Raw genomic sequence first — 18,519 nt, forward strand, 5'->3', positions numbered from 1 at the left:
AACTAAAGTTTTTTACCCTACTCTACCAGTGAAAGAGAGCTAAACATAAAAGAAAATTAAGACAGAGTAACTAAAACACAGCAGGAAAAAGTGAGCTTTGCCATAGTATTTAAGGAAAAATACAGAAATCTCAGCATGCATTCTGAAAAGTGAAGCTTTTGACTTCTTTGTTACAAGCGAACAATCATTTACTCAAACTACAAGGACTTTTAGCTTTTCCCCACTTACAGCACAATTACAAACAAAACCACCCAGTTCCAAAGGACAAGTGTCTGCATGAGACTCATCCCCTGCAACATACAAATCCAGAAGATGGAAAAGGGAATTTACCATTTTTGTAAACCTCACACAGCAAACACTGTGGATCACATAATTTTCTGTGGCTTGCCAGTGAATTATCTAAGATAATCCTTAGGCTCCCATGGGAGAAAAAAAAAAAAAAAAAAAAAAAATAGACATTCTGCTTGCTGTTCCATAACGTACCTTCTCCATGACTACCATGAATGTCAGCTCCTCTTTTCCGTGTTTGTTCACCAGCTGAACCATACATTGGTATGGCAGCAAGGACCATAATATGTCTGTCTTCTTCCATTCCAAGTATGAACTGTAATTGCTTATGAGTTTTTAGTTTTAAAATTTTTATTCTCAATCCACAAATTGAGTTACTGTTCTAATAAGGGGCTGGTGGGTTATTTTTAAAAAAAACTGTAAGGAATATGACCATGGAGTATCTGAGCTAGGTTTTGGAAGAGGAACTCTGTTGCTAGTCAATCTGTGCACTGTTGATTGTCTAAATCATAAGTTCCAGGGCAACACACTGATTTTTCTTTAAAGCCATGTTTTATCAGCTTCTGTTCAAACATTCTTCAAATGATACCTGTTTTAGAATAGTAAAGCAGGAATAGTTATGGAAGGACTAAGCTCTGTAAAAATGTTTCTCATTTTAACTCACAGGTAGTGATACTTCTTGACTGTGCATCCAAGGCGGGAGGAATAGAGCACTCTTAGCAAGGAAAAGTAAAGGGGAAAGAATTATGTTTACAGCAGTACAGAGCAAGTCAACAATTGAGTCTTAGAATCATAGAATCATTTTGGTTGGAAAAGACCTTTAAGATCATCAGGCCCAATCATTAACCTAACACTACCAAGCCCACCACTAAACCATGTCCCTAAGCACCACATCTACGCGGTTTTTTTAACATCTCCAGGGATGGTGACTCCACCACCTCCCTGGGCAGCCCGTTCCAATGTCTAACCACTTTTTCAGTAAAGAAATTTTTCCTAACGTCCAATCTAAACCTCCTCTGGTGCAACCTGAGGCCATCTCCTCTTGTCCTGCCATTAGTTACTTGGGAGAAGAGACCAACAACGGCCTCACTACAACCTCCTTTTAGGTAGCTGTAGAGAGCAATAAGGTCTCCTCTCAGCCTCCTCTTCACTAGGCTAAACAACCCCACTTCCCTCAGCCGCTCCTCATAAGACCTGTTCTCCAGACCCCTCACCAGCTTCGTTGCCCTTCTCTGGACACACTCCAGCACCTCACCAGCTTCATTGCCCTTCTCTGGACACACTCCAGCACCTCAATGTCTTTCCCATATTGTGGCGCCCAAAACTGAACACAGTGCTCAAGGTGCAGCCTCATCAGTGCCAAGTATAGTGACACAATCACCTCCCTACTCCTGCTGGCCACACTATTGCTGATACAGGCCAGCATGCCATTGGCCTTCTTGGCCATCTAGGCCTTGCTACATTAAGAAAGAAAACTTTAGGAAGAGAACTGCATAAGGCTAAAAAAAAAAGTTCATTAGTATTCTTTAGCTCAATCCCCATCCCCAAAAATCTCTAGACCCACGAATAGACAGCCAACACACTGCAGATTTCATGAATAAACAACATATGTGAGGAGAACGTAAAAACTGAAGAAGCACGCATAACAGGAAGTAATGCATTTACAAATGGCAAGGACAGATTAGATACCAAGGAAAAGTTTTCTATTACTTAAAGCAGGACATTACAGCAGAACAGTAGTCAAGAAGGGGTCACTGGGTCCTGTCACTGAAAAGAAAGAGATTAGATATGAAAGGAATAAGTCACACTGAGAGCATGAACTTGCTAAGAGCATTTTTTCAACCTTAAGTAACATGGCTGTAAATATATATGGTGCTCAGAGTAAAGACCACTGAACTGTAACCCTTATACTCTACTGACCTGTTTCAGAGTCCTGGGTAAATCACGATCACACCACACTTGTTTTTCCAGCTGTGAAACACCAGCAACATCTATTACACAGGGACCTGGGGAAAAGTTTCACACTTACATACAACTGCAAGACTTTGTAGGATTCAAGAGTTTGTATATTTAAAAAGTTTGTTCCTTACCTCCCGTACCAATTTAACAGTTTATCATACCTCTAGCTTACCTTAATCTTATTACTATTTTCTCATAAAGTTATATTATTTTCCCAGAATGTTCTGCAGTAGCTGTGGTTTTAAACGTTAACATGAGAGCACCTTAACTCTAGCAACTAAGAATATATCAACATCCTACTCAACAGATTTGTTTACTATCTTTTTTCAGAAGCCTGTTTACTTGAATAAAAATGTTTTAATGCATTTTACCTCACTTAATCCCACAGAGCTAGAAATGATGAGCTGGAAATGCTCTTCACTATCTTGGGAAATACTGAATCATTTACTACTGGAGACAATGCATTTCCCCAGCCCACGAGGACATAAACAAAACTGCACAATTAACTGAACATCAGTTGACTCCAAAACACATCATAGCAAAATTTTACGAGCTATAAAACAAGGAATTTGATTCTCACATGTGAGGCTCAGGTCATAGTTTGCGCAATACAGCTTTTCAATGTGGTAGAGGAATCACTGAAAAACAAAGCAGGGATCCTTATCTATTGTGCCATTTCCAAAGACCCTTTTCAGCATAAGGATATTTTTCCATCTACTGATGCATGAGGCACAAATGAACACATAATAAAGGCAAATTGAATTTTCATTCAGTGCTCTACTCTAAGAAGAAAATGCAGTTGAATGAAAGTAGAACTTGCTTAAACCATTGTAGTGTCTTCTACCAAGAGTTCATTAGTAAACTAACGATACTTTAAAAGAAGTAACAAAATGAGAAAATAATGATGGCCCATGGCTTGAGCAGATGGACAGATCCGTGTCCAGAAGACATCCTGAAGAAGTGGTAAAATGTATTCTGCTTGAGCAGCCACCACTTAAACAAAGCTGCAGGTTCTATTTTACTGCTTCAACAGCGCACGTACAATAGACACAGAAAACAGCAGCCCCTGACAAAAGTAATCACAATAATAAAGGTTTGATCTAACAGAGAAGCACAAGTGAGGTCCCCTTAAAAATTGTCACTTGAAACAAATGGACTATCAAAAAGTTGAGAACTCACCAGCTAAAATGCGGCTGCTCTCATTAATTCATCTTCCATCTGACTGTCATTTCTTCTACTAGGTATCATCAAATTACACTTAATTTTTAAAGCTGAAAGGATAGAAAACATTGCTTTTCATTTTGGGCACTTTCTGTTATATTCAATAACAGTTTTTAAAAAGGAAAGAAACTGCTACATTTTCACAACAACTCAGCATGGTCCTAACAAAGTCGCTGTGCTTCTGCCACCCCCTAACATTCCTTCAACTGCTTCCACGTAACTGGTTGCAGCAATCCCAAATTACTCAATTGGGCTGCAAAGTTTAAGAAATAGGAATAAGGGGATCAGAGTATTGAAGTTCTGACAATTTAGGTGGCGGAAGCCAGCTACATCAGTCCAAAATTTCTTAAGAAAGAAATGCCTCAGCTATATGTCCCACAAAACACCACAATGCTCTTTGTTAAAATTTCTCTGCAAATACACATGGGGATCATTGCTTTAATTACAAAGTATTTTTACTTTGCCTTGCAATTTGCCTTTTACTTTCTGGTCATGCTTCGTATTTTAAGAGCAAAAATATATGGACAACTATACAGACACCATCATACGGTGCTAGCACAAAGGATGGAAGTTTCATAGAATCATATGGTTGGAATAGACCTCTGAGATTATGAAGTCCAACCATTGACCTAATACCACCATGCCCACTAAACCATGTCCTGAAGTGCCACAGCTACACGTATTTTCAACAACTCCAGGGACGGTGACTCAATCACTTCCCTGACAGCCTGTTCCAATGTTTGACCACTCTTTCAGTAAAGAAATTTTTCCCAATATCCAACCTAAGTCTCCCCTGGCTTGAGGCTATATCCTCTCATCCTGTCATCAGTTATTTGGGAGAAGAGACCAACCCCCACCTCACTACAACCTCCTTTCAGGTAGCTGTAGAGAGCAATAAGGTCTCCTCTCAGCCTCCTCTTCTCCAGACTATAAACAACCCCAGTTCCCTCAGCCGCTCCTCATAAGACCTGTTCTCCAGACCCTTCACCAGCTTCCTTGCCCTTCTCTGGACACGCTCCAGCACCTCAATGTCTTTCTTGCAGTGAGGGGCCCAAAACTGCACACAGCACTCGAGGTGCAGCCTCACCAGTGCCCAGTACAGGGGCACGATCACGGCCCTGCTCCTGCTGGCCACACTATTGCTGATACAGGCCAGGATGCTGTTGGCCTTCTTGGCCACCTGGGCACACTGCTGGCTCATGTTCAGCCGGCTGTCAGCCAGCACCCCCAGGTCCTTTTCTGCTGGGCAGCTTTCCAGCCACTCATCCCCCAGCCTGTAGCGCTGCATGGGGTGGTTGTGACCCAAGTGCAGGACCCAGCACTTGGCCTTGTTAAACCTCATAGCTTTGGCCTCAGCCCATCGATCCAGCCTGTCCAGGTCCCTCTGCAGAGCCTTCCCACCCTCAAGCAGGTCAACACTCCCACCCAATTTAGTGTCATCTGCAAACTTGTGCCACATCCTCAGCATTTTCAACAATCATTTTTTCTGACAAAGGCCAAATTATACCTACACAGGAATCAAATTTCTTGAAGCACAGAGGTCTAGCAGTAAAAATTAAACTTAGCTGGGAACACACTGTAACAACTAGGATGAGGGGAAGGAAGGAAAAAAAAAAAAAATCACTCCAGGAAAAAACAAAGGAAAAAAGAAAGAGGATCTAAGTAAACCAATTTATTGCTACCCTGGAATTGTCTCAAACATTCACTCAGGCTGCCAGAACTCAAACGCCGTGTGAAACACATACTTCTTAGGAAGGCAAACAGGTGAAACTGAGCTAAAATAAAAATTAAAGGCACCATACCACTTACGTATGCTAGAAAATCAAGACTATAAAAATCATTACTCCCAACGCTTTTTTCCAAGTCAATTAACATAAGTAACAAGAGACTCTCAAAATCTCCTGCTCTTTTACTGGTTTTCTGACAGATCTCCAAAAATCAGTACTTTTCCACTTTACTCTTCATACTTAGTAGGTATCAGATGACCTCTGTTTTGTAGATCACTGCTAAGGAAAATGTTTCCTCCAGATTTGTTCTCAAGGAAAATTTAAAAAAAAAAAAAAAAAAGAAAAAAAAAGTAAAAAAAAAAAAAAAAGTACTTCAGTACTTTTGGTTGTGAGCAGTCACGTCTTCAAGTGAGGGGAAGCCCCCCAAAAAAACGCAAACACAACCGGGTATTTTGTTTGAACCCAAAAAAACTTAAGTCAGATCAGAAAACCTCAAAACATTATTACTAGAGATCAATTATTCTTAGTATAAAGACATTTGCTATTAAAACATCATGGATGACATTTGTTCCATTTGATATCTGCATTTTAAAAAAGTCTAACTAAATTCTACCTTTGTATTGAAACATCTATTTAGAAACTGGAATGGTCAAAATTCTGTTCTCCTAGTGTATAACAACCAACTATAGCTTCCAAACACAGACTGAACACCAGTGTATTCTATTTATATGTATACAATTTATTTAAACTAAGATTGTGGTCAGGTGCTGTCAGGGACTCCGATGTTCTTGCTGTCACTCAAGGTGAGGAAAGAAAAAGCAATCCGTACTGGCAATAGCTGATGCTACATTAGACTGGAAAGCTGCAGCGTCAACTGCTCCAAGATGGTCCTGTAATTGGAATAAAACTGCACCGTCACAAACCTTTCTCTTCTGTCCTCCCAAAACCAAGTCACATTTTGACATGGGCATACATTTTTGATCAACAGATCTATAGCATGTACAAATAGAAGACTTAGAAATGTATTTTTTCACAATACAGGCTGTAGTAATCTCTGAGAGAGTGTTTGGATTTGTCCTGATCTTTGCATATACAGTATCCTACAGTATTTGTTTGCAAAGTACTGGACAGGTATTCTATCGCTGTCTGCTGTAGTAAAACACTTGAATCTACACATTAAAAAACTGTATTTAATGTCCATGTTTACATAAAGCACTTGACAAGAACAGACCAGAATATAACACTTAGAGACCATCTTTGAATGCTTTCAGTAGCAGGTCGGCTGCCAGCCCAGGAGACAAAACACCACTAAGAACTTTTTCTTCTAGAAGTGGAATCTTATCCTTGACTGCCAAGTGACTCCGGAAATGTTCCAACATATTTTCTTGTATGAGATTCCACATCCACACTTTCTGCTGTTTCCGTCGTTTAGCAATCAACTCGCCACTTGTGAGCATGAGGTCACGAAATTCTGTCATTTTATCCCACATATCCAAGATACCTTCTCCAGTTTTGGCAGAGATGCGCATTACCTGTTGGATTGAGAAGAATTTTTAAAGCCAAGTAACTACTTAGCTTGAGGGTTCAATTACTGCATCAAGTAGGTTGCATGAAAATTAAGAAATGCATCAGGCAAGCTTACTTCAATACATTCACTTCATGAAGCTCTAAGCAGTTTTGTGCTGCTTGCCTTTTTTTTTTTTTTTTTTGAAAGATCAGCCAACTTTAAGTGGACCCTGAGGTCCATGGTATTTGGGATAAATATGCCTTGTCCAGCTGCTTGGATAATGAGTGAGAATCATTTATAATTAGTCCTTTAGCTAAAAGGTATGGTGTCGCTGTTTTACTTAAATCACAGAACGGTAAGAGTTGGAAGGGGCCCCTGGAGATCATCTAGTCCAACCCCCATGCTGAAGCAGGTTCACCTACAGAAGGTCACACAGGATCATGTCCAGGGGGAGGTCTGAGTATCTCCAGAGAAGGAGACTCCACAACCTCCCTGGGCAGCCTGTTCCAGTGCTCTATCAATGTAGTTAAATTACATATTCTGGTAGATACACTCTGGTAGGTACCCTTTTGCATTTAAAATACTCCAGAAAGGAGGTATATTTTGACCATTTTTCGCATTTGCTTTCCAGACTAGGAATTAACTTTGTCAAAAATATTTCAGACATCCAACACGATCTTTTAAACGGAGTAAGTTTTGGGGGTTTTGTTGGTTTTATTTTTTTTAAAGTTTCTCTCTCTTTCCCCAATCTAATGGATAGGATACAGCCCCTACACATTAATATTTTCTTTCCTCCAATTGTCAGACACCTCCATCACTGAAAGAGAGATATTTCTGATGACCTGCTCAATTCACTGGTCTCAAACAGTTCTTTTGGGTCACATTTATCACACGTGACCTCCCATCAGATCTAGAAACAAAACTTACAAAATGATGGCTAAGCCTTAAGCAGCACAGCTGATTTAAACTTAATTCAATGGGTCAATTTTAATACCAGGTTAGAGTAACCCCCTCTTTACATATACATGTAGATAAATAAAGGGAGTGTGTGTGTGTGTGCTTATTTTACATACACGTATTAAACATGATGACTGAATCTTTTCCTTAATAATTTACTATAACCTTTTAATAAATGGAATACTGCATTGAAACTGAAGGCCCAAGGATGACAACTCCAATAATCCAGACATTGCATACATAAGTAGATGAGGTTCTCGCCCAAGAACTTTTATTGTGAGAAATTAAAAAAAAAAAAAAGCAGCAATAAAGGAAACACAAGAACAAGTCAAAGAACAAAGATAATCATAGGCCTCAGAGTTACAAAAGAGGAAGAAAAGCTTACGGGACATTTTAAGATATATGTGTAGTTTACAAAAAGCAAGACAAGTGTGTACCACTACTGCTGTTAGCAGTAGGTCTGCTAGTGCTGTGATTGTAGCTCAGGATAGAAATCATAGGAAGCAGGACTGGCTTTGCACACTGGCTTTGCACATGGCATACCTTGAGATCAGAGGTGAAAGGGAAACAGCAGCTATTAAGTCTCTAGCACAGCGCACAACTAAACAAAAGAACTGAAATTCTTATAAAAGAGCCTGGGGATACTAGTATAGCTGGATGAGACGGTAACAATCCTAACTCATTCAGCGCTTTTTCTGGGGGGAAAAAAGAAAAAACAAACAAAACCCCCAAACACACCAACAAAAACCAAATCAAGCAAAACCACACCCAACCCCCCCCCAACGCCAGAGAAGCACACAAACCTTTGGTCTCCAAACCTTTGAACGCTTGCGAAGCAGCTTCATAGCACTGACGTATTCAGCCTGTATTCTCCGTGCAGGCACAACTAAATCACCATCAGCTTTATTTATGGCAACTAGATCTGCCATCTCAATGATACCCCGTTTGATACCCTAAATGGAACACGAAGAGAAATCACGAATACCCAGAAGGACTCTGATTCATCACAAAAAGCAGGTCAAAATGCTCTGTTAGTTTCTGGTGACTCTTGCCAACTTTTTTGTATGTGCATAGGTGTGTAGGTGGCTCGTCATGCAAGAGTAGTACCAACAGCCTGTCATTACCAGTCATTACTCTACTTTGACACAAGAACACCAAATACAGATATCAGTCTACATGATAACCTATTTCATGTGTAGACACTTCAGTTTAACCAAAACATGACCAAGTTTGCAAACCTATTTATATCGATTTCTGTTTCCCTATAACACAAAGCCACCCCCCAAATTCCTATTTAACTAGTAAACAGCCCAAAGTAAGTCAGAGAGTATCAAAATTTTACAGCCTAACACTTTCAAATTCAGCCTGGCTGGGGTGGTGTGGATATCAGATCCTAACTGTGCAGTACATTGGTAAGACACTGAAAAGACCTCAATAGAGGCAGTGTAATTTACAAAACATTATTGATATGGACTTTCTGCACAAATACTACATCTTGGATTTAAATTTTTCTTTCTAGCTCTAGGTAATATTTAATAAGAGAAACTGGAAAATACCTGTAATTCATCTCCACCTGCAGGTGGTAGCAGTAATATAAACATATCAACCATATCAGCCACAGCAAATTCTGACTGTCCCACACCTAAAAAATTAAATCCAGAGTTCACCATTTATAGCCAACTTTCAGTCACATTAACAACAGTAATTATGACAGATCCCAGTGTTGCACCACGGACAAATCCCACTAACAAACAAAGCCAACAGGAAACACAACGGTTTTTACAAAACGTACAGGACTTGAACACTGACAGAACGGGCATTCATTTTCAACCAGCGGCCATGTATGAAAGCATGAGAAAATCAAGGATGAAAGTAAGCTATTAGTAACACACCTTATTCAGATGTCACAACAGGGTAACTGAAAGAAAACCCTAAGCACATACCTACTGTTTCCACAAGAACAACATTGTAGCCTCCTCCTTCACAGAGCAGAATGGCTTCATTTGTGGTCCTTGTTACACCTCCTAGTGTCCCTCTGGTTGGAGACGGTCTGATGTATGCGTTCATGTCTCTTGACAACTCAGTCATCCGTGTTTTATCACCCAGTAGAGAACCTTAAATGTTTAATGTTAAATTATTTCAAAAGCGCAAAACAGCCAAACTTTCCCCTATCCCCCACCCTGCAAACAAACGAGTGAAAAAAGGCAGATCACTTGGACAAACTCAGCCAAATAACAATATCCCAATAACAGTCGCTCAAGACTTTGCTGATGACTAGGAAGCTACTGCCCGGTTCTTCTGCCTATCAGAAGCTGGAAAGGCCTGATACACAGACCTTACTGCTACCAACTACGAAGAATTTGTTCTAGGTCAGAATGAATCCTACAATTCCTGAACAGCTTCCTGAGGCCTATACACAGCAGGCCGCACAATTAAATCTTTGCTGTTTCTGTCCAAAGGGACAAATCTCTGCCTTATGATTCTGATGTGTCTTGATGGTGGATTTGTTTTGTTTTGTTTTTAAGAAAGCTGATGTGCATCCCTGCCTTCCTTCTATCCATGCAGACTTTAAATCGGATTCAGTGAGACCTACACGCACGGTGCACATTCCAGAAGACGACAGATGCTCAATTTTTTTAACTGGTGCAGTCTTGCTATCACATTTTGCCATTCCATTGATACATCTTGAACGCACACATTCAAGAATATAGCCTGTCTTAGCTCTAGGCCATTACAACGCTTAAGTTTTTTTCCTTTTTAAATAGTTACACGTTGCAGGATCTTCTCTAACAGCACAGTAGCTGAAAGAAGGAATAATGTTCCCTGGCAGCTGCCCATTAAAAAAAAAAAAAAAAAAAAATCAAGGTTCTATTATTCATGTCAGAGATAGCATTAATCAAGCATGGTTAGCCTATAATTTCCTACAATTTTTGATTTGAGTTACAGCCACATAACTCTGAATAATTTCAAATTTAGGAAAAAAAAAATCATCACGCTACAAGTGCTCAACGATACTGCATCAGGAGTCAAGAGAAATTCAAAAATTCCCATTGCAAAAAACTAACGAATGTTCTAAAATCCAACCAGATCTAAATGTTTGGATTGCAGCATCCTCTAAATAGTTCTAAATTAGCATATGCTTCCTGCCCAGCAATCAGCATTACCACTGTTGAAATTTAAGCAGAAATGAAGGCCCTTGTACTTCTTCATTCACAGGGAAATAAATAAATACGACTAGAGAGAGAAAACCACGGCCATCTACAGTTTCAGCCAAAAAAGTAGTAAGGCAACATTTGAACACTGGAAAAGAGGAAACCTGACAAAATTAGGACACCAATATGTATTTTCCAACTTCATAGCACATGGGGAAAAAAATGAAAACTTGATGCAACATTTATTTTTAATATCTTACTTTTAGTTTTAGGCCCAAAATTTCCCTCCATTTGGCCCAAAGAGATACTCCTACAGTTGACAAGGCATTAGAAATCTGACTCAAACTTTAAGTCACACTCACCACCACTTGTACTAGAGGAAGGGTCTACAGCCAACACAGACACTTTGTATTTTCTTTCTGTAAGCATTTTCCCAAAGCATTCTATGAAAGTTGATTTCCCAGCACCAGGAGGACCAGACAACCCTAAATAATCATATTAGGAAGAAAAAAACATTTTGTTAACCAAATAAATATTACATGATGTGAGCACCATCAACATCTAAGTTGGTAATAATCCATACTGTGACACAGTACCACAGCAAAGGCAAACAAAAGCTATGTCACAACCAATACACACAACGAAGTAGTTGTAACTGACTTGCAATACACCACCTCGGTTCACCCAACACAGCAGCGCTCACACACCACCCCTCATCCTACCCACACCAATGTAACACTGCGTTTATCCAGCCCTATTTCCTCCCCTCCTAATATATTTATTTATACTGACTTATCCTTCAGAACTTTAAAAATACCATATCCCTAATCTGGATTTTTTACATTTACTAACTACTTACAAAAGAAACACTCTAAAAGCAAAAGCCTCTACCTTGAAGAGCTGTTCTTTCAAACAACGAGGTGATTTACATGCATGTCAAAGCACGCAAACCAAGATTAGCACCAAACATTCCTCGCTCTCATGCCCAAGTTCTTGTTCTTACTATCTCTGTACACACACATGAGAGATGACAGCTGGGCATGACATACTTTAGTAGTCCATCTCTTTGCAAGGGAAAAATATTTATATAGTTTCCAAGCAAACCAGGTTCAATACCCTCAGCTGAAGAGTAAGCTGCTTTAAAGTAAGGCCATAAAACAGGAAGGAACGTGCTTTTCCATTAGCAGATTGAAAGAAGGTGTTCAGGAAGCATTCAAGAAAACACCTTCTTTGGGAAAAGATGAGGTCTGCTTAAACTACATCCTTCCCTATCTAAGTGTATCAATCTGCAAACTACAAACATTTCAGCTTATAATAGTGATAAAAAAAAAGAACAAATAACACCTCCCCAAGAAGCAACAATAATTTCTAGAGCTTTTTCAAAAGCATTTTTCCAGTTCAAGTCATAATTCTACTAGGCAACAGAAGAGAACTAGATTGGTTACACACCACAAAAAACCAACAACCCAAGACCACAGACCATAATGCTTAAAGAACAACAGTGATAATGAAAGGCGAGGACTGTAACTCCCTCAATGCAACTACTGGACAGACATAAAATGACTAACCCACTCTAAAGGCAAGAGGTTTTCCTTGATTTAACTTTTCTTGTTCCCTGTGGTAGGATAATACCTTCTGAAGGAGCACCTGGGCTATTTTCTTCTTCCTACTCTGAGTTGATTCTACAAGTGTAATGGCTTCTGCTAAACAGGCTCTACGACCCTGGATTAGGCCACTGTAAAGTCTGTCTACCAGTCTTTGTTCTCTGTCAGAAAGTCCCTCTATTTGCTGGTCAGGGGACACCTGGTGACACAGCTCTCTCCTCAAACTGTTTGATGAACATATCCACTTTGCACAATACACGTGCACTGGTGTAAGAGATTCAATGCATAGGAAATCTGCTCTGGAAGTGAAGTGAAAGTTCATGAGGTGAAAGTTCGTGACCCAAGTTCTTCTAGAGAAATAACAATGAGGGAACTTCAGCAGCAAAGAGAGGATCTTCATCTTGTTTGGAATTAAAAGTATCAAAGGTATCAGTTCACTTCTGTTTGCACCCTAAAGAGAAAGAAAAACATTTTTACTTCCTTCAAAGCACTTGTAAGGACTCAAATAAAACCTATGTGCACAGGGAATCATCAGCTTTTATTTTATCTATACCTACTGTTTAAAACAAACAAACAAACAAACGAGATGGTTCTCTCTTCCATTGAAAAAAAACCAAAACAACACAACAAAAAGAAGCTATGGAATCTTCAACAGCATAGCATCTCTTTATTATCATGCTTAATAAATGAAGGTATTATCTTTATAAGTAAATAGATAAATAAAAAGCACCTTTAAATAAGGCAGCCTCTGAAAGCATACACTTTACCCTAAATATCCAGGAAGGAACCAAGTAAACCAACTCCTATGCTTACTGACATTACTGTATGTTCTATTTTCACAGCTGCAGGGTGTTTTTAAACTATTACTCAGGACGAGCTTTTTACACCTTATTTCCACGAGAAAGCGGGGCGGGCGGCAGGAAGCAGTCAAGACACAAGAACATGTAGAAATAAGCCGAAGGAGCTGAAGCCTCCCAGAGGACCGACACAGGGCAGCAGCACCAGGCACAACCACCACGTTCCCTGGGCCCGGTCTGACCCACCTCAGCACCGCTACGGGCCTAAAAGACGGACCCCCGCGAAGCTCCTCCGAGAGCCCGGGGGGCCGCTCCTTCGCAAAAGCCGCTACTCGCAGCAGCCTTCCGAAGCCTCCGGGGAGAGGCTGACCCTGGCTGCCGCGACGCGCTCCCGGAGGACAGGGCGGCCCCCACCGCCGCGGGTCTGGCAGGGTGCGCACCCACACCGCCCCCCGCCGCCGGGCAGCCCCAGCCCCGCACCCGCTCAACCCCCTCAGCCCGGGGGCGACTCTGGGAGTGGAGGAATCACGGGGCGGGGAGGGGGTGCGGGGGAGGGGAGGCGCCCCCTTCCTGCCCCGGCACCCACCGGCCGCTGCCCCGCCTCCCCGCCGCGGGAAGTGACGCCCTCACGCTGAGCCGGAACCCGCCCGGCCGGGGGCGAGCGGCCCACCCCGCCGCCAGCGGCCCGGCCCGCCCCGCCGGAGGCCTGCGCCGAGGCGGTGCCGCGCATGCGCCGCCAAGCGCCGCGGCCGGTCAGGGCCGCCGCCATCCTCCTGGCCGCCCGCCAGGCGTTCCTTCCGCCCCTCCTCGGCCCCGGCAGGAGCCCCCGAGCGGTGGCATCCCGAGAGGCGCCGGAGCTGTCGTGCCGGCAGGAGCGTCTCCTTCACCCTCCCCGCCGCCAGTGGTTCGCCTTTGGGCAGAACCGGGGTCACCCGTGAGACCGAACAGCCACCTGCTTGATCGCCCGCCGCGCCGCCAGCTCCCGTGGCAGCACCGGTCTGGGGTTCTACCAAGGCCGCATTGCAGCCGCTGGCTGACAAACTGCCCCCCGAGAGAGGGAGGCCCGCCTGACCCTGCGCGAGGAGACAAGGCCCAACCCCCCGCCCCCGCGCCCTCAGCAGGTCCTTCCACATCAACCTCATCCTAGTCTCAAAAAGTGACCCTAAACTCTAATCCACGATCCTGGTGATCTGTAATGAACCCAGTCAGTGCCAAAATAAACTTTTATCTGAAGGAACGTTACAGAATAATGAAATACATTATAGGTACACAGCAGTGGCAAACAACTCTCTTTTCCCCTCCTCACTTTGGAGATCAGCTCAAGACTCATTTCTGGTCATTTCATGAGTACACCAACTTCTGCGTTGAGGCAGTAACAGTTTCTGTGCCCTGTCCTGATAAGGAAGAGCGTTGCAAATCATCATTTCTCTCCTGGTCCAAAATCTTTAAAATGTCCACTTTGAACCTGTGCATTGCAATTTACTATTCCCCAATTTCATTTCAGATAGGAGGAAGGGAGAAGAAACACTTAAACCCCCAGACACGTCTACTAAATCCTATTTATTTTCAGTCTTCCTTTTGCAGAGTTAAACCTGATTTTTTAAAATTCCCTCTCATGAAAGGTTGTTTTGTTGTGTGGTTTGTTTTGGTTTTTTTTCAAATTATTATTTCTCTAGTCATCTTACCATACCTTTTCTGCACCTCTTCTTGTTGAAGTACATGCATTTATTTCCAATAAACAGAAAAGCACACAATCCAGTGGCTGAGCTAGCACTCCTACCACTTTTCTAGAATGCATTAGACTTGTTCAGAGCCCTGTCAGACTGGCAGTGCAACTGAGGGACTGTATAAAATAACAAAAGTTTTGTTCTTAACTGCCGAATGCACAATTTAATCTCATTCCTATTATTCCGGTCCACAAGATTATCATAGACAGAGAACTGAACAATCCACTCTGAAGAGTTGAGAAAACATGCAATTTTGTGTCCCTATCAGCATGTGATGAAACCACAGCAGAGAGACAAGAATTCCCATCTCAAAACAGCCTTGTGCAGTTTTTCTGTTTAATCACATCTTTATTCAGCAGTTAGCACGTGTCACTATGATTCTCCCTTCAACAAGTTTTCTGAGGCAGTTTCAAGTGCTGTGCTTAAACCAAGGCAGCACATCCCTGCTATTATTTTAATAGCAGCGGCAACAATAAAAAAGCCACTCTGCTATAGTGTCACCACAGATCATTGATCCTGCATTTTATTTCACTTTGTTTGCTTTCATCTTGAATACTTTTGTCGTTGACCTTGTTGCAAGAACTAGATGAATGAGTACAGAAAATTGCATGTTTTGTCAGCACTGAAGAGGAGGGTAGATTGTTCAGTTCTGTCTACGATAATCTTGTAGACCAGAATAATAGGAAAGAAATTAAATTGTGCATTCAGCAGTTAAGCACAAAACTTCTGCTATTTTATACAGTTCATGAGTTGCACTGCCAATCTGGTATGACCACCAACGAGCATACATGTGTTTTAGAGTAGTCATCCTACAAGAACCATTTTCAAGACCTTGCACGCTGGTGAAGTGTGGAAATCCAAGTTGCTCAAGTCACCTCTTTTTTTCCCCTTTCCCCTCAACTCCGTTATTCAACAAGCTTGCTTTTCACCAGTCAGAAACTATAGTCCCCAAATGTTAGAAATTACAGGAAGACTTCCTATTGCATCGTCAATTATAGACACGCCTTCTTTCAATATTCTGGAAGAGAGATTACGCAGGTCTCCTAGAGCTGGGCACTCTTCTACCATCTAGGATTTTATGCCACTCTAACTTGACCCAACATAAGCAAAGTATTTCCTTAGAAGCTGGATTATATCTAGAGTCTCCTTAATCTACATTCTGTCATAGTACACAGTGCTCTTATGTTTTCCTCTATGGGCTTTTAACGTATATGACCAAACGTGTATATTTTTGGTCTTTCTTACACTCAGCCCAACGAGTTTTGGTCAGACTCATTGCTTTTGTGCTTTCTGATCTCCAACATATCTCTTGGCTTGTGTTCCTTTACCTGGTCATCATTACTTTACTTAATATCCTAGCTGAGGTATTTGGGAGGGTACTTCAGTAGCTTTTCATCAAGCTCTTGGTTGCTTTAAAAAAAAAAATGGGGGGGGGGGGGGAGGGGGCTGTTTGTGTTGGTTTTTTTTTTTTTATTTCAAATTTAAGTCATCTTCCTTTCTGTGTTCTCTCTGCTTCTTTTCCCCAGGGGTGACAGAAGAATAAAAATGTGCATCCCATAGTTATTCCATCACAGTCTGCAAACTTGCCCAAGATTTAAGGAAAATGATCTGTTTTAACCTCCTTGCTGCAAATCTACCCCAGATGTTAAAACTACTGCTGGTTGCTCACGAAGTGGCAGCCTTCCTTCTGAGCCAATACTACATCAAATGTCCTGTGAAGTGTTATAAAGTATTGTACCATGGACTACGGGGAGTAAGGTGTGGGGAGGAGGCACAGATCTTCATACAAAGTGGGCAACTGAACCCAAATCATTATAAAATCATAGAAAAAGAGCATTTTGCAACTTTTCACAGCAGAAGCAGTATTATCATTAGCACTTTTGCCAAATTCCACCATGCAGATTTACATTCCGTCTAACTGGCTTCCCCTTGCAGTTTTAGTTGGATTCGTTCGTTCTTCCTTTCTCTGGCAGCACTCTGATTTCCCTGCTCTGTTCACCTCTTCTTTAAGAAGTCTCAAAGTAATCTTCATGCACTTTTTTATCACAATGATATTTAATATGTTCATAGACACAGCTATAAGCAATGTGCTGCAAAGGCAAATACAAAACTAACAATCTCTACGATCTAAAGGAAATTACAACAGGACAAATAATTGATACAATTAAACAAACAGCATCAGCCTGAAACTCACCAGCTTTTCCCTGAACAAGATGTACTTCTGTTAGGAACTCCCTATTGGTCCCTCCCTCTGCACATTAAAAGGTCTGGCATGCCTACAGTGACTACTGGCTACAGAATTATGAAATTCACATCACTTAAGAAGAAATTACGATTTCTTAGAGATGAAATTTTATTTCATCAGTTCTTTCTCCCCCTGTGAGGATGGGAAGGGTGTTTAAGGTGGTGGTGGCTCTGCCATGCTCCCAAATCCCTTTCTCCACTATGCCTTATTGCAAAATTAACTTCTCATTCAGGAATTCAAATTCAGTGTCAATTCCTATGCTGGCTACTCACGTTGTGCTTGCGGTGTAACACCTTCACCCGCTCTCCTCCTCCAACATTCTTCCATTCTGCATGTAATAGTCCACACTGCTTATTTGTTCTTGGCTAGTATGATTGCAGCTAAACTAGTGGTTTTACTGCTATTACAAGCAGTCCAAGAAACTCCCCCAAGATATTCCTTAAACTGCCTGAGAAATTGTGACTGACATAACATAGATCGAAGCATCCAAACTCTATCAGGGTCCCTCCTGCAAACACCACCTGCCTGGCCCCCAGCATCATAGTGCTTCCCCTTTGTGGCTATGACCCAGACCAATTGCCTCTCAACGCACAGAAACAAGGGGGTCTCTTCCACTGCAACCTACCACAGCTGACAGGAGCAACAAACAAGTGTCAATCTGTGGCGAGGGTTAAATCCTACCTGCCTATCAGGTTTAGCCAAGTTACAGAGTAACTACCGTCCCTGCCCACAGTACAAACTGAAACTATAGTGGTGACTGAATGACCATTTCTCCTTTATTTCAGAGGACACCCCTCAATTCATTTCAGTTTTCACGCAACCAGAGAAGATTGCTTCAACCCCCTCTTTGCAGCACAACACTAAGCAAAGGTAACTAACTGCTGATTACAGCCTTATTTTCACTAAAGAGCACTAGCCTTTTAAGAAGAACAGCCTTAGCACTTTAGACAAAATATTCCTTCTGCTTCATCTTAAAAGATAACTGGACACATGAAAAAAAAAAACAGTCGGAAGCATATTCACAGCTGAAAGTTTGCCCGTTTAAATGCAACATGAGCGCAGGCCTCCGGTTTTGCATTCTTGACTCAGACGAGGAAACAGCACAAAAGCAGCAAATCTCCCCAAAGGCTCATCAACAGCTATACAAACAGGTGTTTGCAGCATTTGGGTATTCCACGGTTTTACTACAAAGGCCAGGACAGAGCAGCAGGTCAGCTCCGTGGCTTGGTCTGGAGACAGCCTTACCACAGCTTTCCAGGTTCAGCAGCCTACAAAGAGGGGATGACTCCAACAGCTGAGCAGATTCCCTGTACCCGTGCTGGCAAGGAGCCGTAA

At 41.8% G+C, this 18,519-nt stretch overlaps 1 protein-coding gene across 1 annotated transcript; it reads right to left on the reverse strand.

Moving 5' to 3' along the window:
- Window positions 1-6,365: 6,365 nt before the first annotated feature.
- On the reverse strand, window positions 6,366-13,510 carry MMAA (metabolism of cobalamin associated A). Its single transcript, XM_009962105.2, has 7 exons — window positions 13,303-13,510; window positions 12,380-12,866; window positions 11,174-11,296; window positions 9,603-9,773; window positions 9,216-9,301; window positions 8,463-8,612; window positions 6,366-6,727 (listed from the first exon to the last, which is right to left on the reverse strand). Exons 1-7 carry the CDS (start codon window positions 13,357-13,359, stop codon window positions 6,440-6,442), a joined length of 1,362 nt encoding a protein of 453 aa, XP_009960407.2. The 5' UTR covers window positions 13,360-13,510; the 3' UTR covers window positions 6,366-6,439.
- Between the last annotated feature and the right edge of the window lie 5,009 nt (window positions 13,511-18,519).

The sequence above is a fragment of the Leptosomus discolor genome, chromosome 4 (genome assembly GCF_034619465.1).
Source record: "Leptosomus discolor isolate bLepDis1 chromosome 4, bLepDis1.hap2, whole genome shotgun sequence".
Classification (NCBI taxonomy): Eukaryota; Metazoa; Chordata; class Aves; order Leptosomiformes; family Leptosomidae; genus Leptosomus; species Leptosomus discolor.